This window comes from Bombina bombina, chromosome 3, assembly GCF_027579735.1.
Source record: "Bombina bombina isolate aBomBom1 chromosome 3, aBomBom1.pri, whole genome shotgun sequence".
Lineage (NCBI taxonomy): Eukaryota > Metazoa > Chordata > Amphibia > Anura > Bombinatoridae > Bombina > Bombina bombina.
This window is the reverse complement of record NC_069501.1, coordinates 446,118,399-446,140,482: the sequence shown is the minus strand read 5'-3', so window position 1 is coordinate 446,140,482 and position 22,084 is coordinate 446,118,399. Positions and strand designations below refer to the sequence as shown.

General features: G+C 38.4%; 1 protein-coding gene across 1 annotated transcript in view; it reads left to right on the top strand.

The window, feature by feature from the left end:
- The window catches only part of LOC128652383 (tyrosine-protein phosphatase non-receptor type 22-like), a 180,430-nt gene that overhangs the window by 10,499 nt on the left and 147,847 nt on the right, over nt 1-22,084 (top strand). The window contains exons 2-5 of the mRNA XM_053705321.1: nt 1,923-2,031; nt 3,444-3,520; nt 9,962-10,057; nt 17,732-17,770. Coding sequence (XP_053561296.1) covers nt 1,923-2,031; nt 3,444-3,520; nt 9,962-10,057; nt 17,732-17,770 — 321 coding nt within the window. The remainder of the gene's footprint in view (nt 1-1,922; nt 2,032-3,443; nt 3,521-9,961; nt 10,058-17,731; nt 17,771-22,084) is intronic.

Here is a 22,084-nt window from a genome sequence, read left to right as displayed (position 1 = left end):
AAAAATACAAATAATATTTCCCCTATATAAAGAACATTAGAATGTTAAATATGTAAAGTAAATACACAGTAAAACACCTTACTAAATACTAAATATTATTATTTAGACACACACAAACACATACAGTATATTTCTATATTATAGCCCTTTGCAGTCAACTATATGGCCATATACCATATAAATATTTTTCTGAATCATTTTTATCAGACAGTGTGTATATGAGTGTAACAGTTTATTTTAATGTATTTATTTGATGTTTGGTCTAACTTTTATTTTAGCCCTAACCATTTACACAAGGGGGCATATTTAAAAATGTGCAAGCGGACATGATACGAAGTAGCGTATCATGTCCGCCGCACATCAATAAATGCCGACAGCATACGCTATCAGCATTTATCATTGCACCAGCAGTTCTTGTAAACTGCTGGTGCAATGCCACCCCCTGCAGATTCGCGGCCAATCGGCCGCTAGCAGGAGGTGTCAATCAACCCAATCGTATTCGATTGGGTTGATTTCTGTCCGCGGCCTCAGAGCAGGCGGACAAGTTATGGAGCAGCGGAAACAAGGGGCCTCAAGCTCCATACAAATTTTGATAAATATGCCCCAAGGTCTTCAGTCATGCTAACCTGATACGCGTTAAATTCGAATGCGCTCAAGCGATGCGTATACTTTCAACATTTAATATGCATGCAAATGAATGCACCCACGATATTGATAATACCCTGTTGAAATATAATAAAGCTCTTTAAGTGCTGCTGGTGTTGGATACATAATTGAAGGTTTGGCAGCATCCCTGTTACAGAGTGCAATTTCCTTGATTGATATCTCATCAAAAGATATCGAGAGAACAAAAAAAATGTAATAACAGAAGCAAATTAGAGTTATGCAAAATGCATGCTCTATCTGGATCATGAAATAAAATACTGGGTTTCATGTCACTTTAATTTTTAATTAATTTTATTTTTAAGCCTCTACATTGACATTGTTGGCGTGTTTGATTAAGGGGACACATATATCAAAATAAATATAGATGTAAATTAGAATACTTTTTTTCTACTTGTATGTTCTGTCTGAATCAATAAAATATAATTTTTAATTCCATGTCCTTTTAAATATCTTGTTAAATTTCAAGTAGGAAGGGAGGAAAAATGTGACCACAGCAGTTTCATGTCATATGTAATCATGGAGCAAGTGACTTTATGCATAAGGATTAGTCACATACATTTAGATTTGATGATTAGAAAAATAAACCTCCTCATGTTTTTTTTTTTTTGTTGTTTTTAAACAGAAGGCTAGCTATTATTTAAATCTCATGTCACATCATGTTCAAAATTAGGTTAATTAGTATTGTTTTGCCAGCATTCTCCAAAGGTTCTTAATACAAGTATTTAACATATATTATCATACTTCTCAACATTTCTCCTGACAGGCAAGTGAGCAGGAACTTGTGGGCAGTGACCAACCTGTTTTCTGTTGGCAGAGCTGGGTGTGTCATGTGTAGGGCTGGGTGGAGTCAAGGCATGTTGCTGGAAATCCCTTATTGGCTCTGGGAACCACGACACTTGCCCTGATTGGAGAAGATGCAAGATGGACAGCAGGCAGAGCTCCCAACCTTGATGTTGACAAATTAGTATGTGTTATGGGCTCTGACTGTTTAACTTCCTGTATAATTATTGTCATTATTTGCTTATTATTTGCTCTCATAAAAAGATATTATTTTATTATGTCTGGCTCAGACAGTGTGCTATTTGAACATGAATTTGAAAAATGGAAATATATATATATAATTTTTGAAATGTAAAGAATCTGACAAAAAATCCCTTTAATTTGTTTAAGTATGTTAAATAACTTATGCTAAAGTACATAAAAGCAAAAACACGATTAATCATTAATGTAATTCATTTGTTCTTTTTTGCTCACAGAGTCTCAAAAGGCAGTCAGCAAAGTATAAGAGCGATTACAACTATTCCACCAAAGCAGCAGAACGGCCAGAGAACATCAAAAAGAACCGTTATAAAGATATATTGCCATGTGAGTCTAAGATTAATTTATTGTGGAATAAACACAATGCAAAATGGATTACTACTATGATTTCATAACACCTTGAGACTTTTATTGGGCAACAGAAACAAATTCAGTGGAAAGCCTTTTTCAGGTTTCCATTTTGTTAAGTTTTAATTAATTTTTTTTTAATTGCATGAACTAGAAACTGAAAAACTGTCAAATGCACTAAGATTAGAGGCGGCCTTCAACTGCTTAGAAATAAGTTTATGAGCATACCTAGGTTTAGCTTTCAACAAGGAATACCAAGAGAACAAAGCGAATTTGATGATAAACGTAAATTGGAAAGTTGTTTAAAATTACATGCCCTATCGGAATCATGAAAGTTTAATTTTGCCTTGACTGTCCCTTTAATACTGAACAACTGTAGTAACTACTATTGTCCAGTAAATATCTTTGGTCAATATTAATAAATATAATTTATTATTTCAAAGATTCAACAGTATTAAAGTATATGTATGTGTATATGTGTAAATGCATATGTATTTATGTGTTTATATTTGTATATATATATATATTATATATATATATATATATATATATATATATATATATATATTTATTACCGCTGCAGAATCTGTTGGCACTCTACAAATAACCGATAATATAGATAGATAGATAGATAGATAGATAGATAGATAGATAGATAGATGGATAGAAGATAGATAGATATCAATATACACACATATATACACACACACTTTTGAAACCTTTCCTGTTAAATACTTATAAAAAGAAAAATAATTTTTAATCAAATTAAATATTTTTTATTTATTTCTATATGTATCTGTAAATATAAATATATATATATAAAGAACATTTCATCTTTGTGAAAAACATTGGCATGTAAAATATTCATAACTATCTTCGGGTTTAGCGCAGTTGGTCTAATGTGGTGTCAGGTTAATGCAAAAGCAATAAGTGTTTTGTTGTTTTTTTATAACAGCGTGTTAATTAAAGTGTATGGGGAGAAGAAGTTAAGGCGGTAGTGATATCCACCATCCTGAAGTTAGCGTGCATCGGGTTTCGCTCAAACTTTTTACTTTCAATTTGTAATACGTACGATAAACCGCCTGCGTTAAAAGCTTACTTCTAATGAAGTTTGTGTGTTAATGAAAAACAAACTATTAGCATGACACTTATAAACTTGCCCACAATATTTTAAAATCATAGGAAGATGTTTTTCACACATTTAGCAATAAACAAATGTTTACTATACTATAACCGCTTTAAAATTAATGTTATTTAATTTGTAATTGTTATGACAATAAAATAATGGCTTGTTTACCATGATGGTATAATGACATTGTTATTAAAGGTAACCAGAGAGGTACAGAATTTCATAATTAAATGTTTACATCAACTCTCTTTTTCTTCAACAGTTGACCACTGCCGTGTGGAATTATCATTGATCACATCAGATGAAGATACAGATTTTATAAATGCCAGTTTCATAAAGGTAAATATGTTGCTTTGGGATTTATTTGGGATTAGCATATAAAGAACAGCCAAGTATAGAAGTTATGTTGAATAATTTCTGAGATCACTATAAACCGATCTGGAAAAAAATTGCAAACGTTAAAGTGAATGTCAATTTTGATGCTAAAGTGCCCGGTTTTTAAAAATTCAATTATAAACAGGGGCACTTTAATTCATCAAAGTTTACATTTCACTCTTGTTGAGAAAAAAAACTTACCTTTTAATCTTCACAGCAGCTCCAGCTTCCTCCACCCCGTCGCAAAGCCTCTTCCTGGGTCTAAAATGAGGAATCCGGCTTCCTCCAATCACTGTGTTGAATCAGACACTGATTCCCCCGGGGGGGAAGCCGTGATTGGAGGATGACCTATCCATCATTTCTGACATCAGAAATGGCTTGCAACAACCGGAGGAAGCTGGAGCTGCTGTGAAGTTGAAAAGGTACGTTTTTTTCTCAACAGGAGTGAAATGTAAATTTTGATGAATTAAAGTGCCCCTGTTTTTAATCAAATTTTTAAAAACCGGGCACTTTAGCATCAAAATTGACATTCACTTTAATAGGATATGATAAATAACATTTTCTTTGTTCCATATACAAGCAGGCATTCGAAGAAATACAGTTTTTGTAAAAATGTATGTGCATTTGTTTAAAGGCTGGTCTGTGCAAACATGCATTTAAAAGGGACAAAGGATCCATAAAGTAAAAGTTTATCTTTAATGGTACAGGTATCAATTTGTTTTAAAGATAAACTGGTATTCAGGCAGAAGCACCCTGGAAAGCTGGGACAGTTTAGTAACGAATCTAATAACTGCAGCTAATATGTTTGTGCATAGGTACATGTTAGGAATTACAGAATAGTCATCCTAGGCTACAGATACTAAAGTGCAAGACAATCAGGTAGTAGTTATATATAATATTAATGTTGACTACAGACAAAGAATAAGTTGCTGTGTGTTTAAATTATAAATAGTCATCAATAGAATCAGAGCAAATTGACCATGGGCATGTTAGATAACAAGAAAGTATTATTGTAGGCCGAATGCATAGAGTAGTCCAAGATCAATATTAGGGATATAGATATTTTCAGATATGTGCAGGAATATATATTGCAAAAACTGAAAGTAATGTTATGAATGGTTAGATTAAGTGCTTACTTAATATATGAGGAGCAGAATATACAAGGCAGCAAAAAACCAAGACTGACAGAATACATAGTGCGTCATTAAATCCCACTTGTAAAACTTTGCCTAACGCTATTTTTTGACAACTTCAAAACCTGACCCATAATGATAGGCAGACAGAATCATTTGAATGAATCTTATCCAATAATAAAGACTTGCAAAAAAGAATTACAATATTATAAGATCATTGGGAAAATAAGAGCCATAGTTAAATAAAATGAGACAACTTTGCAAGACAGTTCAGTTTTACAATTTCAAGCAATATTTTACTAAATAGAAATCATTTTTTTGGTAATTTATAGCAAAAGGCTTCCGTCTTTTTGGGTGTATGGTCATTGAACTGATGTCTCTATAGACATATAGGCCTCTAGTTATGAAAGTCTGGCGGACCTGATTCCCCAGTGCGGATCAGGTCCGCCAGACTTCGCTGAATACGGCGAGCGTATTCATCATTGCACCAGCAGCTCACAAGAGCTGCTGGTGCAACGCCGCCCCCTGCAGACTCGCGGCCAATAGGCCGCCAGCAGGGGGGTGTCAATCAACCCGATCGTACTCGATCGGGTTGTATTGTTGCGATATCTGTCCGCCTGCTCAGAGCAGGCGGACAGGTTATGGAGCAGCGGTCTTTGTGACCGCTGCTTCATAACTGCTGTTTCTGGCGAGTCTCATGACTCGCCAGAAACACGGGGCATCAAGCTCCATACGGAGCTTGATACATATGCCCCATTGACTGTAAACAAAATATCCAAACTCAGCATCACTTTAAGGAACGGAATAGGGTTGTGAATGACAAATAAGTCATTAGATGTCATTGTCACAACTTTTGTGTAAATTACATGTGACTGTGACTATTTACATATCAATCATCAGATGTTATGAAGATAATATGTGGGGTTGTTAAACTATTATCATAAATTCCTAAAAAATTTATCCCATTTGATGTTTCTAATGCATAAACCTTTTGGAGACTAACAGAAAACTGGATCATTAGCAATCAGAGGGGCCATTATTAAGAAAAACTAAATTTATGCTTACCTGATGAATTTCTTTCTTTCCAGATATGGAGAGTCCACAACGTCATTCCATTACTAGTGGGAAAATCACTCCTGGCCAGCAGGAGGAGGTAAAGAGCATCACAGCAAAGCTGTTAAGTGTCACTCCTCTACCCATAATCCCCAGTCATTCAACCGAAGGGAAATGGAAAAAAGAATAACAAAAAAGTGTGGAGGTGCCTGAGGTTTAGTAAAAAATAACTGTCCTAATAAAGGGTGGGGTTGTGGACTCTCCATATCTGGAAAGAAAGAAATGTATCAGGTAAGCAAAAATTTTGTTTTTTTTCCTAAGATATGGAGAGTCTACAACGTCATTCAATTACTAGTGGGAACCAATACCCAAGCTAGAGGACACAGAATGAACAGGGAGGGAGAACAAGATAGGCAGACCTAAACAGAAGGTACCACCGCTTGAAGAACCTTTCTCCCAAAAGAGGCCTCAGCCGAGGCAAAAGTATCAAATTTGTAAAAAATAGAAAAAGTATGCAAAGAGAACCAAGTTGCAGCCTTGCAAAGCCGTTCCACAGAAGCTTCATCTTTGAAAGTCCAAGAAGAGGAGACAACTCTAGTGGAATGAGCTGTAATTCTCTCAGGTGGCTGCTGTCCAGCAATCTCATAAGCAAAATGAATCATACTTTTCAACCAGAGGGAAAGAGAAGTAGAAGTAGCTTTCTGACCCTTACGCTTTCCTGAGAAACAAACAAACTGGGCAGAAGAAGGATTGGGACAGAGAGAAGGAACAACAATTTACTGATTAATATTTTTATCCGAAACCACTTTAGTAAGAAATCCCAATTTAGTACGAAGAACCTCCTTATCCACATGAAAGATAAGGTAAGGCGAATCACACTGCAAAGCCGAGAGTTCCGAAACTCTTCGAGCAGAAGAGATAGCAATAAGAAACAAAACCTTCCAAGATAGAAACTTAATATCTATGGAATGCAATGACTCAAACGGAGCCTGCTGCAAAACTTTAAGAACATGATTAAGGCTCCAAGGAGGAGCAACAGGTTTAAACACAGGCCAGGCGCTTGTGTAACAAAATAGATAATGCAGAAATCTGACCTTTCAGAGAACTGACTGACAACCCTTTTTCCTGAAGAAAAGACAAAATTCGAGGAATCCTGACCTACTCCAAGAGTAGCCCTTAGATTCACACCATTATAGGTATTTACGCCATACCTTATGATAAAATTTTCAAGTAACAGGCTTGCGAGCCTGGATCATGGTCTCAATGACCGACTCAGAAAATCCACGCTTAGACAGACCTAAGCGTTCAATCTCCAAGCAGTCAGCTTCAGAGAAACGAGATTTGGATGGAGGAATGGACCCTGAGTTAGAAGGTCCTTCCTCAGAGGCAACCTCCAAGGCAGCCAAGAAGACATCTTCACTAGGTCTGCATACCAGATCCTGTAAGACCATGCAGGAACTATGAGAATTACTGATGCTCTCTCATGTTTAATATGAGCAATAACTTGTAGAAGGAGCGCAAACGGAGGAAACAGGTATGCTAGACTGAAATCCTAAGGAACCGCCAGAGCATCTATCAGAGTGCCTGAGGATCTCCTGACCTTGAACCGTACCTTGGAAGCTTGGCGTTCTGCTGTGACACCATCAGATCCAACTCCGGCACCCCCCATTTCTGGCTTAACCTGGAGAACACCTACGGATGGAGAGCCCACTCCCCGGGATGAAATGTCTGTCTGCTCAGGAAATCCGCTTACCAGTTGTCCACTCCAGGAATGTGGATGGCAGATAGATAACAATTGTGAACTTCCGCACACTGAATAATCCGTGCCACCTCCTTCATGGCTAAGGTATTCTGAGTTCCTCTCTGGTGGTTGATGTAAGCCACTGAAGTGATGTTGTCCGACTGAAACCTGATAAACCGGGCTAAGGACAATTGAGACCAAGCCACCAGAGCAATGTAAATCAATTTCAACTCCAAGATGTTTATGGGGAGAGCAGACTCCTCCCGAGTCCATAGTCCCTGCGCCTTTAACGAGTCCTAGACTGCTCCCCAGCCTAGAAGGCTGGCATCCGTGGTCACAATCACCCAGAAAGTTCTCCATAAGCATGTGCACTGAGACAGATGGTCCTGAGAAAGCAACCACGGGAGAGAGTCTCTTGTCGACTGGTCTAGATCTATCCTCTGAGACAGATCCGAATGGTTTCCGTTCCATTGTCTGAGCATGCATAATTGCAGAGCTCTCAAATGGAATCGAGCAAAGGGAATAATGTCCATGGAAGCGACCATCAGACCAATTACCTCCATACATTGAGCCACTGATGGCCAAACAGTAAACTGAAGAGAGAGGCAAGAGGAGAGAATTTTGGATTTTCTGACCTCCGTCAGAAAAATTTTCATAGATAGGGAATCTATTATGGTCCATAAGAAAACCACCCTTGTAGCTGGAACAAGGGATCTCTTTTCCAGATTCACTTTCCAACCGTGGAAACAGAGAAAAGACAACACAATCTCTGTATGAGAGTTTGCTTGTTGAAAAGATGGCACCTGAACCAATATGTCATCCAGGTATGGCGCCACTGCAATTCCCCGAGACCTGATCACTGCCAAGAGAACCCCGAAAACCTTTGAGACAATTCTGGGAGCTGTGGCAAGGCCAAACGGAAGAGCCACAAACTGAAAGTGCTTGTTTAGAAAGGCGAATCTCAGGAATTTGTGATGATCCCTGTGGATGGGAACATGAAGATATGCGTCCTTCAGGTCTATGGTCATCATGAACTGACCCTCTTGGACTAAAGGAAGAATGGAACAAATGGTTTCCATTTTGAAGGACGGTACCCTGAAAAACTTGTAGATGCACTTTAGGTCTAAAATGGGTTGAAAAGTTCCCTCTTTTTTGGGAACCATGAACTGATTTGAATAGAATCCTAGACCCTGTTCCCTTACTGGAACTGGAACAAGCACTCCCAGGGAGGAAAGGTCCTGAACGCAGTTCAAGAATGCCTCTCTTTTTACCTGGAATAGCTCCCTGGGAGGGAAAGTTTTGAATTCTATTTTGTAACCATGAGATACTATGTCCACAGCCCAAGGATCTGGGACATCTCATCTCCACACTTGACAAAACAGGGAAAGTCTGCCCCCACTTGATCCGAACCCGGACCGGGGGCAGACCCTTCATGAATCAAGTAACACTGTGGACATGAGTTATTTGCTTTTACAAAGTCTAGAAGTAGAGACTGCTTTGGAATCATCACCCTAAAATGCTAAATTACTTTTCGGGTTGCCTGAAAAAAATTGAAAATAAAAGCTGTTTAAATTTCAACTAATATACTAATATCAGTTGTGCACTTCCTATTAATGCTCATTGGCTGATAGGCACTTCCTACTAATTCTCAGTGAGCATCAGTATGAAGCACTTGAGTCAATGAACATAAACTAATATCTGCCAATAAGCATTCATTAAATTGACTTTGAGGCATTAAACATCAGTAGAGAATATACAGCTGATACAGCTGTATTAGTTTCAATTTAAATTTATAAAGCTTCTACCTTTATATTTTTTCCAAAAAAAATCTCATTAAATTGTTTTCATCTTCAGAAGTCCAGATACATTTTTAAGATCTCATATCTTACTATAAACTTTGTGAATGAGTAAGGGCTTGATGAACTAAAACTCTCCTCTCTTACAAGATTATCTAAGAAGTCTTGTCAATACCATGAGGTCCCTCAAAGAATTTAAGAAAGACACATTTATCCTTGAGAGTTGTTATGCAGGGTTTTGTATGTGATTTAGAGACTCCTACATTACAATGCAATGCTCAAAACAGTTACCAAAGATTTTACCAGATTTTAATCATCAGCACCCAACTGTGAATACTAACAAATGAAGCTGATAACACCTTTCTAAACTCTGTAGACAATGTATTTTCTGGAAATGTTATGTGTTAGAAGAACACACATTATGGTTTATTTACATATAAAATGGAAAACAATACATATGCCTACATTAATCTTAAGTACAAGAATGAATGTGGCATTAAAGTCATTGTTGCATCAAGATGATTATTTTTAAATATATTGTATTTGTATTTTTAAAAGCATATACAATAGATAGATATATTATAGATAGATAGATAGATAGATAGATAGATAGATAGATAGATAGATAGATGATAGATAGATATTCTCTTTTTTAATGCATATCTCAATGCTTTTATTCCAGGGAGTTTATTGCCCCAGGGCTTACATCGCCACTCAAGGACCATTGCCAAACACAGTAACTGACTTCTGGAGAATGATTTGGGAGTACAATACTGGGGTAAGAATATTTTATTATTTCTTCTTTTTAGAAAAAGCAGCATAATCCTAGCAATTAACGTAACATTACCTTTTTCAAACACCCTTGTGCCCAATAACCACACCATCAGCATGTGCACTCAATCAAGCATATGTTTGTTAGTGGAGGAGTACTAGGGGGTGTTATTCATTAATTAATTATTGTATCACCCCCAAACTACAAAGTTACCACTTGCTCTGAAACTGCAAGTTTGTTCCTTTTTCTCATATCCAGCAATTTATTAAAAACATAATATGTATATTGTAAGAAGGGTATTTAAATAATAATAAAAAAAACAATACTAGACCATAGAAAATAAGGTCCACCACCAGTTTGACACTGCACCCTTGGCATTAAGTTTAGGGCCATGTTTACTAGCAACCCCAGTTATTATGATCTAGGCCAGGGGTCAGCAACCTTCGGCTCCCAGATGTTTTGTAACTACATTTCCCATGATGCTCAGATAGCCTAAAGAGTGTCTCAGCATCGTGGGAAATGTAGTTCCAAAACATCTGGGAGCCGAAGGTTACTGACCCCTTATCTAGGCAAACAAATTGGGTACACATACGTGTTTTGGTCTTTATTCTATATAAAATAAGACATTCCAAATTGTATTGCAATATTTTCAAGAAAAATGTGTGTGTGTCTGTGTGCATGTGTTTTTGTGTAAAATGTCTCCCCTGCCATCCTCTGTATGCACCTACATCCTCTTTATCTAGTGTCAGAATGATAAGTAACTAGAAGCCCCTTGTCTTTACATTATATTATTAATAATGTTTTTTGCAGTTGGAGTCAGGGGATCTTATGGAGCCCCGATCACAACCTTTACACCCTTATTTGAAAGAAAAGAATATTGAGGGTTGCATGTTCCTCTAAGATGCAGAAAATCGCTATAAAAATCTGAATAATTTACAGTACTAGACACCGAGAAGTTTTAAGTAAGAGGGATAGTAGATTAGGGCCCAATATCTTAAAGGTGATAACCATTTAGTGACCGGTGAGTTGTTTTTGTTTGTTTTTTTGGAGCACTTGCCTGACCTTATGGTTTACTCCCAGAAACCCGTCTTTTTTTAAAGGACTATTATAGTCAAAAAATTACAAACTGTAATCTGTTGCACATCTTAACTGTGCGACTAGCGCTGCTGATTGGAACAGCAGTGGGTTTGGCTCGGGACCTGCAGTGCACCACGGCCCTGAGTGGAACATCTACTGTGCGTTTAACCACTTTTGTAATGGTTAAATACACAGTAGACCAGGGTTGATAGTCAAACAATTACTTGCTTTAGCAGAAAAGAGCATGCAATTTTTCGACAATAATAAGTCTTTAAGGAAGGGGAATTGCTGCTTTTGAATGAGGGTTACATTCTACACTAAATATTCAGGTGATCAGAGATATCATTTGCATTGCTAGGCACTGATTAGTGCATTGATATGAGGGAAGGGGTGTTACAGAGGCTCAGAGAGCTGCATGAGAGCCCATTTTAGAAAGAGCGTAGCCATCTATTTCCAGGGAGGTATTTCATACCCTGTAATTGGTAAATGACATATTTATTGTATGGGTGATGCAGCCAAAAAAAGTCTAAATACCTTAAAGGGACAGTTCACCACAACATGTTCTCCCCTTTAAATTATTCCTAATAATCTATTTTACCTGCTAGAGTGTGTTAAATTGTTGACAATTAGCTCCTTTACTCCTATTTAAGCATTTGAAATAGCTGATTTAGCCTGTGTTATATACTGAAAGTTTCTATACTGGAGTATATTCTATTGAATAGTCTAAGTAAACACAGCCAGCAGAAGAAGTTACACACTCAGTGGGCTGCAGGATAGTTAAGTAATAAAATGATAATTTTCCATTGTTCTCTCTATGTATTGAGCTTTGGTGTTCCAGACAAATATAAGATTAGGAAGCAAGTCTGTGTACACAAAGTTATAACATAATGAGATCTGATATTGCCTTTAAGTTCAACCCATTGTAATAGGCTGTGGTTTCAAAGCACAAAACCAGCTACTTCATAATCACAAATAAACCTGAAAATGCAATTTCTCAAATATTTTATACTCTGCAGGTGGTATAACAAGTCATTTAAAATACATTAATGGAAAAACAATGTTACAGTGTAGTGCCCCTTTAAAGACAGAATACACCACACAAACAAAACACCCCTCAAATGGAAGAAGGGATTCCACTCTAGTGTCTACTGAAGTTATTGTAGAAAATTGACAGTCACCTGTCTAAGTGGCCCCTTTTTTTAAATAAGGCCCCTTTTTTAATTGAAAGGTCATATATTGAATTGAAAAGTAGGTTATCACTTTGGCAGAAGCATACTGTATATCTATACAATGTGTAGCTCTTCTTTCGCCATTACAAAACAGATGGACATGAAACCCTGAAATGAATGGATCCAAGTCTCACCAGTTGCCAAGTGGTAAATACATCATAGTATGTCTCCTTCTTTAATGTATTTTACAAATATAAATATATATAAATATAGTTCACATATGAAGATGACCTCTCACCAGCTTGTGAAGACTGCCAGGGTGCTATGTCAAATGAAATAGAATTCCAGAAATAAGCACTCACTGGACTTTGGACAATTGTAGCTTCAATCAGTGAGTTTTATTTATGACGTTTCAGGACAGCACCATGTCCCTTCCACACACCAGGAAGGGACACGGTCCTGTCCCAAAACTTCACTAATAAAATTCACTGATTGAATGTATAGATGTATATTACCCTAACCATAGAAATATGTTATAAAACCCCTGATTTTCAAGTGCATTATGGTTTTTAATACACACTTCATTGTCTTCTCTTCAAAGTTATAATATTATTTTGTGTAAATTCCCTAGTGGAAAGTCCCAAAAAATCTAGCCAGAAGAAACTAGTCACACTACATGTATTTCTGGATGTTACAAATAAATAGATACATTACATAATTATAATTGGCACAACATAACTCCACCCCCTATATTCCAGTCTGAATGCAACACTCCCACACACACACAATTCATACAGGTACATACATGGAAATAGAATTATATACTTTCCGTTGCTGCTATAAACTGTGTAAACTGGAGGTAACATGAAACATCCCCATAGACATTAAGGAGATACATGTTGTTACCAATAGTTGACATAGTTTACAACTGCCACAGTTGCTCATATATAGACCTAAAGTCATACATAAGTAAGAGCATGCCAGTAATTCATATACAGTTTTCCACATGCAATCTCTTTCAGATACACACACGCACATACAAACACAAAATCAGTCACACACAGTTGCCTAAGCATTCACAGACAGTCACAAACACACACACACAGTTCAACTACACAATAGTTTCTCTCAGACACACATTGTTACAAACAGGAATACAAAATCATACATAGACACACACTCTGATAAAAAACAATCGGCTAGATTTAGAGTTTTGTCGGTAAAGACCCGCGTAGCTAACGCTGCTTTTTTTCCCAATGCACCCTTCCAACAACGCTGGTATTTAGAGTTGTCTGAGGGGCTGCGTTAGGCTCAAAAAAGGGTGCGTTGAGCCTAATGTAGCTCCACTTCAACCTTCAATACCAGCGTTGCTTACGGTAGCGGTAAGCTGGAAAAACGTGCTCGTGCACGATATCCCCATAGGAAACAATGGGGCATTTTGGGCTGATAAAAAAACCTAACACCTGCAAAAAAGCAGCTTTCAGCTCCTAACGCAGCCCCATTGTTTCCTATGGGGAAACACTCTCTAAGTCTGCACCTAACACCCTAACATGTACCCCGAGTCTAAACACCCCTAACCTTACACTTATTAACCCTTAATCTGCCGCCCCTGCTATCGCTGACACCTGCATTATATTATTAACCCCTAATCTGCCGCTCCGGACACCGCCGCAACCTGCATTATCCCTATGAACCCCTAATCTGCTGACCCTAATACCGCCGACCCCTATATTAAATTTATTAACCCCTAATCTGCCCCCCAATTTCGCCGCTACCTTACCTACACTTATTAACCCCTAATCTGCCGACCGGACATTGCCGCCACTATAATAAATGTATTAACCCCTAACCCACCGCCTACACATCGCTGCCACTATAATAAAAAATATTAACCCCTAATCTGCCGAACGGACAACGCCGCCACCTACATTATACCTATGAACCCCTAATCTGCTGCCCCTAACATCGCCGACCCCTATATTATATTTATTAACCCCTAATCTGCCCCCCCCAATGTCGCAGCTACCTTACCTACACTTATTAACCCCTAATCTGCCGACCGGACCTCGTCGTCACTATAATAAATGTATTAACCCCTAACCCGCCGCACTCCCGCCTCGCAAACACTAGAATAAATAGTATTAACCCCTAATCTGCCTCCCTAACATCGCCGCCACCTACCTACAATTATTAACCCCTAATCTCACGCCCGCAACGTCGCCGCTACTATAATAAATTTATTAACCCCTAAACCTAAGTCTAACCCTAACCCTAACACCCCCTAACATAAATATAATTTAAATGAAACGAAATAATATTCCTAAAAATAACTAAATTATTCCTATTTAAAAATAAATACTTACCTATAAAATAAACCCTAATATAGCTACAATATAACTAATAATTACATTGTAGCTATTTTAGGATTTATATTTATTTTACAGGGAACTTTGTATTTATTTTAACTAGGTACAATAGTTATTAAACTAGTTATTAAAATAAGTACAAAATTACCTGTAAAATAAATTCTAACCTAAGTTACAAATACACCTAACACTACACTATCAATAAATAAAATTAAATAAATTACCTACAATTACCTAAAATAAAATACAATAAAATAAACTATTCTATAATACAAAAAAAACAAAAACACTAAATTACAAAAAATAAAAAAGAATTACAAGAAGTTTAAACTAATTACACCTAATCTAAGCCCCCTAATAAAATAAAAAGCCCCCCAAAATAAAACATTCCCTACCCTATTCTAAACTACCAAAGTAATCAGCTCTTTTACCAGCCCTTAAAAGAGCTTTTTGCTGGGCATTGCCCCAAAGTAATCAGCTCTTTTACCTGAAAATAAAAATACAATACCCCCCAACATTACAACCCACCACCCACATACCCCTACTCAGCCAGCCGAGCCAAATTCTTCATCCAAGGTGCGCAGAGGAGGTCCTTGATCCAGTAGTCTTCATCCAAGCGGCAAAGAAGAGGTCCTCCATCCTGTAGAAGTGTTCATCCAGGCGGCGTCTTCAATCTTCATCCATCCGGAGCGGAGCGGAGCCATCCTCTTCAACCGACGACTTCCCGACGAATGAAGGTTTCTTTTAAGGGACGTCATCCAAGATGGCGTCCCTTCAATTCCGGATTGAACTCGCATTCTATTGGCTGTTCCGATCAGCCAATAGAATGCGAGTTCAATACGATTGGCTGATTGGATCAGCCAATAGGATTGAACTTCAATCAGATTGGCTAATTGCATCAGCCAATCAGATTTTTTCTACCTTAATTCCGATTGGCTGATAGAATTTTATCAGCCAATCGGAATTGAAGGGACGCCATCTTGGATGACGTCCCTTAAAGGAACCTTCATTCGTCGGGAAGTCGTCGGTTGAAGAGGATGGCTCCGCGTCGGCTCCGTTAAAGATGGCTCCGCTCCGGATGGATGAAGATTGAAGACGCCGACTGGATGAACACTTCTACCGGATTGAGGACCTCTTCTTTGCCGCTTGGATGAAGACTTCTACCGGATCAAGGACCTCCTCTGCGCACCTTGGATGAAGAATTCAGCTCGGCTGGGTGAAGATGACTCAAGGTAGGGAGATCTTCAGGGGGTTAGCGATAGTTTTTTTTTAAGGGGGGTTTGGGTGGGTTAGAGTAGGGGTATGTGGGTGGTGGGTTGTAATGTTGGGGGGGATTGTATTTTTATTTTCAGGTAAAAGAGCTGATTACTTTGGGGCAATGCCCTGCAAAAAGCCCTTTTAAGGGCTGGTAAAAGAGCTGATTACTTTGGTAGTTTAGAATAGGGTAGGGAATTTTTTATTTTGGGGGGCTTTTTTATTTTATTAGGGGGCTTAGATTAGGTGTAATTAGTTTAAACTTCTTGTAATTCTTTTTTATTTTTTGTAATTTAGTGTTTGTTTTTTTTGTATTATAGAATAGTTTATTTAATTGTATTTTATTTTAGGTAATTGTAGGTAAATTATTTAATTAATTTATTGATAGTGTAGTGTTAGGTGCATTTGTAACTTAGGTTAGGATTTATTTTACAGGTAATTTTGTACAAATTTTAACTAGGTAGCTATTAAATAGTTATTAACTATTTAATAACTATTGTACCTAGTTAAAATAAATACAAAGTTCCCTGTAAAATAAATATAAATCCTAAAATAGCTACAATGTAATTATTAGTTATATTGTAGCTATATTAGGGTTTATTTTATAGGTATTTATTTTTAAATAGGAATAATTTAGTTATTTTTAGGAATATTATTTCGTTTCATTTAAATTATATTTATGTTAGGGGGGTGTTAGGGTTAGACTTAGGTTTAGGGGTTAATAAATTTGTTATAGTAGCGGCGACGTTGCGGGCGGGAGATTAGGGGTTAATAATTGTAGGTAGGTGGCGGCGATGTTAGGGAGGGCAGATTAGGGGTTAATACTATTTATTCTAGTGTTTGCGAGGCGGGAGTGCGGCGGGTTAGGGGTTACATATATTAATTATTGTGGCTGCGATGTCCGGTCAGCAGATTAGGGGTTAATAAGTGTAGGTAAGGTAGCGGCGATGTTGGGGGGGCAGATTAGGGGTTAATAAATTTAATATAGGGGTCGGCAGTGTTAGGGTCAGCAGATTAGGGGTTCATAGGTATAATGTAGGTGGCGGCGGTGTCCGTTCGGCAGATTAGGGGTTAATATTTTTTATTATAGTGGAAGCGATGTGGGGGGGCCTCGGTTTAGGGGTACATAGGTAGTTTATGGGTGTTAGTGTACTTTGTAGCACTTTATATTCAAGCGTTAGCCCATAAAGCTCTTAACTTCTGACTTTTTTTGGTGGTAGGAGTCTTGTCGGTAGAGGGTCTACCGCTCACTTCTCCCAAGACTCCAAATACCAGTGTTAGGCAGATCCCATTGAAAAGATAGGATACGCAATTGGCGTAAGGGGATCTGCGGTAGCCTGGAATCGAGGTAGGGAAGTGAGCATTAGACCCTTTCCTGCCTGACTCTAAATACCAGCGGGCGGCCAAAAGCAGCGTTAGGACCCCTTAACACTGCTTTTGACGGCTAACGCCAAACTCTAAATCTAGGTGAATTAGATTCCATCTTGCAGGGTCTGTTCTGGCCTCTAGATGGTGTACAGTGAAATGTAAAGGACCATGAAACTCACATTTTTTTTCTTTCATGATTCAGAAAGAGAATACAATTTAAGAGGCAGACACTGATAGTACAAAAAAAGTTAAATGTAAAGTTAAAAACTATGTATAATACATATAACACTTCTACATGTGTGGGCAGCAGTAGTGAGCCTCTTTACATTGCATAATGGGTATCAAATTTGTCCCTAATATAGTTTTACAGCAAATAATAACAGCTATGCTATTAGTTGTTAAACACATTATATTTTTCTGAGTATTATTGTCTGCTGTTTTCCCAGGTTATAGTCATGGCTTGTATGGAGTTTGAAATGGGAAAGGTAAGCAATATTAATAATGAAATCATTGTATAGAAAGCTCATTTTTAAAATATACAAAATGTATCAATGTTAGATTTATTTTGTAGCACAGTCAGCATAGGACACTAACCTGTACATTATTTTTTTTTAATAAGACTTGGTTTTAATAAGACTTAAAAGTTTGATTAAGAGCAATTTTCCAAGGAATCAATTGTGTACACTTCCAATCAATAAATGTTCTTGCAAAAAATAATATTTAAAGTAATTGTGAAGTTGAATGATTTAATGACCAATATTTAAAAATACTCTTAAAAACATGGGCACTTTAAGTCATAAATGTTTACAATTACGCTTCTTTTTTAATATACTTACCTTTTTGTTACGGTAAACTTACTGCTGATCCTCCGCCCGCATCGACTTCAGTATTGAGCAGATCGATGACGAATCCAGCTTCCTCCAATCGTTGTGTGCCCTCTTTAGACATTCAATTGATATTCAAATGATATTTAGGTCTATAAAATGTTTCTCTAAAAGGAAATTTTCCAAAGAAAGCAGTGAGACAATTAAACATAGTTCAGAAATTCTTGTTGTAGTAAGTTCATAAACTAAACCTTTTAATTGACAAAACTGACCCACTGTTTCCTAACTGTCATGAAAAAAATTAACATTCATATGTGAATTTCAGCCTCAAAGTCACTTTACATTTTAGGATTTTTATTTAAATGTGTCCTATTTTTTCAAATGAGGGGCCTCATTTTGTCCCTCACAATGCCAGTGAGCACATTTTAAAAGTTTTTATTTATCAAGACAAAAATGAATGCTCTTCCATAAACTAACATCAAATGAATAACTCATTTACAGGATATTTTCATGAAATTTACATATAATTATTATTATTATTATTCTTTATTTATAAAGCGCCAACAGATTCCGCAGTGCTGTCCATAGGTAACAAAGATAAAAAGGACAGTACAATATGAGACATCAGACAAAATTTAACAAACAAATACAGGGGGAATTTGGAGCCCTGTTCCCGTGGAAACATACAATCTAAATGGGTAGGAGGGTGAGAAACAGGAGGTGGGGACTGCAAAGGTGGGAATGATGTTAGTGTGAAGTTAGATGAGGGCAACTATTAGGCAAGTGGAATTCATTAGTTACTGATTTGGTTATAGGCTTCCCTGAACAAGAAGGTCTTTAGGGAGCGTTTAAAGGAGGAGAGGTTGGGGGAAAGTCTGACAGCTCGAGGAAGTGCGTTCCAGAGGGTTGGTGCCGCACAAGAGAAGTCCTGTAGTCTAGCATGAGAGGAGGTGATGGTAGAAGAGGCAAGGAGTAGATCGTTGTATATATAAAGACAGTAATAACTGTATAACTTGTACATCACATTTTGCAATACTAAGGGAAGATGAACCCTTTTGATTAAACTAGTTTCCAAGAGATGATACCAAGCAACTCAACCCCAAAGCCTGTACACAAAGATCAAAGGCTACCATCCAATGTAGATATGACAGGTGAGACCTGCTCTCCTTCCTGAAGACAGTAAACCAAATGTCATAAAGCTTCACAGGACAGGAAACTGGGTCATAAATCTGCAAAAGCACACAGATGAGGCCTGACCTGGGAATTGCAAAAGGAGATGTACCAGTAATAAAGTTACTACATAGACAGACAAATACTCATCTGGGATGTTTACCAAAAGTACAGGAACAGGCAATCGGCAAACTGAAGCAACACACCCTCATCGGGGAAAATGCAAACAAGGTAGCGGCTACCTTGTCTGATAGCACAACTCTTTGATTTTATCATTTCTCTTTCAACAATTGTTTTAACCCGGGTTAAGCTACTAAAGACTCAGCCATTTGCTATACCTCAAGTATCATTGCTAAAGCTCTTTTCCTGTGCAGGAGCGAATGGATATTGGCAATTGCTGACAGTTTGCTGACAGTTTGGATACATTGTTACATATTGATACACTGTTTAAGCCTGAGTTCAGGGAACATCAACCATACCGCCCTGTGAGTGTCACCCGTGACGTCAGACGCCACCGGTCATGCAGGGTGAACTCACATGTGGAAAAGTTTATTTGAGAGAGTAACGTAACGGACCTCTGTGTGAGTATTCAACTACATATGCTCCTGGCTCTACAAGAAAACAAAAGGAATACAGGTACCTTTTCTCCATACAGAGACTGTATTGAAAGAAATCCCCTTCTAAAAGGAGTTAAGTTGCTCTATAGATTTCCGTTTTCTTGGTTTCCTTCCTCCCAGAACAGAATATTGCTGAAATTGGTATCAATCCAGTGCAAATATAAAAAATATTGGTGGTATACATACAAATAACATAAGGGTATTCTATGACAGCGGATCTGAGCATACAGCAATACTAAGACTCTGCTTAACCAGTATTCGATTATACGATATTTACTTTCTTTCTGGCACTTTGTTTCCCTGCCATGGGGCACTAATGTTACAGGCATAACTGTTGTTTGTACAATTGATACTTCTAACATATATATTGATACACTATTAATGTAGAAAATCCTTTTAACCATTTACTAATGATTAAGGGAGACGTTCCTCTTTTTATAGATTATTAGAGTTACTTAAGAACTTTTAATAAATTGTATTTTTTGATTTACACCTAACGAGTAATTTGATATCTTCAGCTACATCTAGCGCCCTCACTTCTTTTACCTGTGTAATAATATGTAAGTGGTCAGATAGCACTGCCAAGCTAAATCCCTCATGTAATAGACTTCTATAGGAAAGGCTGAAAAACTCTGATTTTGCTCTCTTTATCCCCCCTCTTTTGCTCTCTCTCTCCCCCCTTTCTTTTGCTCTCTCTCCCCTCTCTTTTGCTGTCTCTCTCCCCCTCTTTTGCTCTCTCTATCCCCCCTCTTTTGCTGTCTTTCCCCCTCTCTATTGCTGTTTCTCTCCCTCTCTTTTGCTGTCTCTCTCCCCCTCTATTTTGCTCTCTCTCCCTCTCTTTTGCTCAATCTCTACCCCTCTCTTTTGCTCTTTCTAACCCCCCTCTTTTACTCTCTCTCTCTCTTTCTCATCCCTTTCTTTTGCTCTCTCCCCCCTCTCTTTTGCTGTCTCTCTTCCTTTCTTTGCTATCTCTATCCCCCTCTTTTGCTCTCTCTCTCCACCTCTATTTTGCTCTCTCTCCTCCCCTCTCTTTTGTTCTCTCTCTCTCCCCCCTCTCTTTTGCTCTCTCTCTCTCCCCCCTCTCTTTTCCTCCCTCTCTTTTGCGCTTTCTCTCCCCCTCTCTTTTGCGCTCTCCCCCTCTCTTTTGCTCGCTCTGTCCCCCCCTCTTTTGCTTTCTTCCCCTCTCTTTTGCTGTCTCTATCCCCCCTCTTTTGCTCTCTCTCCCCCCTTTCTTTTGCTGTCTCTCTTCCTTTCTTTGCTATCTCTATCCCCCTCTTTTGCTCTCTCTCTCCACCTCTATTTTGCTCTCTCTCCTCCCCTCTCTTTTGTTCTCTCTCTCTCCCCCCTCTCTTTTGCTCTCTCTCTCTCCCCCCTCTCTTTTCCTCCCTCTCTTTTGCGCTTTCTCTCCCCCTCTCTTTTGCGCTCTCCCCTCTCTTTTGCTCGCTCTGTCCCCCCCTCTTTTGCTTTCTTCCCCTCTCTTTTGCTGTCTCTTTCCCCTCTCTTTTGTTCTCTATTTCCCCCTCTCTTCCCAATCTCTTTTGTGCTCTCTCTCCCCTCTCTTTTGCGCTCTCCCCCTCTCTTTTGGTCTCTCTCTCCCTTCTCTTTTGCTCTCTCTCTCTCTGCCCTCTCTTTTGCTCTACCCCCTCTTTTCCCCCCTCTCTTTTGCGCTTTCCCCCCTCTCTTTTGCTGTCTCTCTCCCTCTCTTTTGCGCTCTCTACTGTATTTCCCCTCTTTTGCTCTCTCTCTCCCCCTCTCTTTTGCGCTCTCTCTCCCCTCTCTTTTGCACTCTCCCCCCTCTCTTTTGCTCTCTCCCCCTTCTCTTCCCCCCCCTCTCTTTTGCGCTCTCCCCCCTCTCTTTTGTTGTCTCTCTCCCTCTCTTTTGCTCTCTCTATCCCTCCTCTTTTGCTCTCTCTCTATCCCCCCTCTTTTGAGCTCTCTCTCTCAAATCCGCACAGCCCTGCCCACATCACACCCGGCCCCGCCCATGTCAGGCCCGGCCCGCCCCGTCCTTAATCATGGGGTTAAATGCAAAATATCTTCCTATTGAGTGCTGGGACTAGGATCTCACCATCTTGGCCGCAGACAGCGCAACCCCAACCGACCCCTGTTACATTAAAGAATGAGTAGCTTGTACTTTTAAGAATTGCTGGAGTTATCCAATAAAATATTGTTTGAGGCAAGGGGGGCG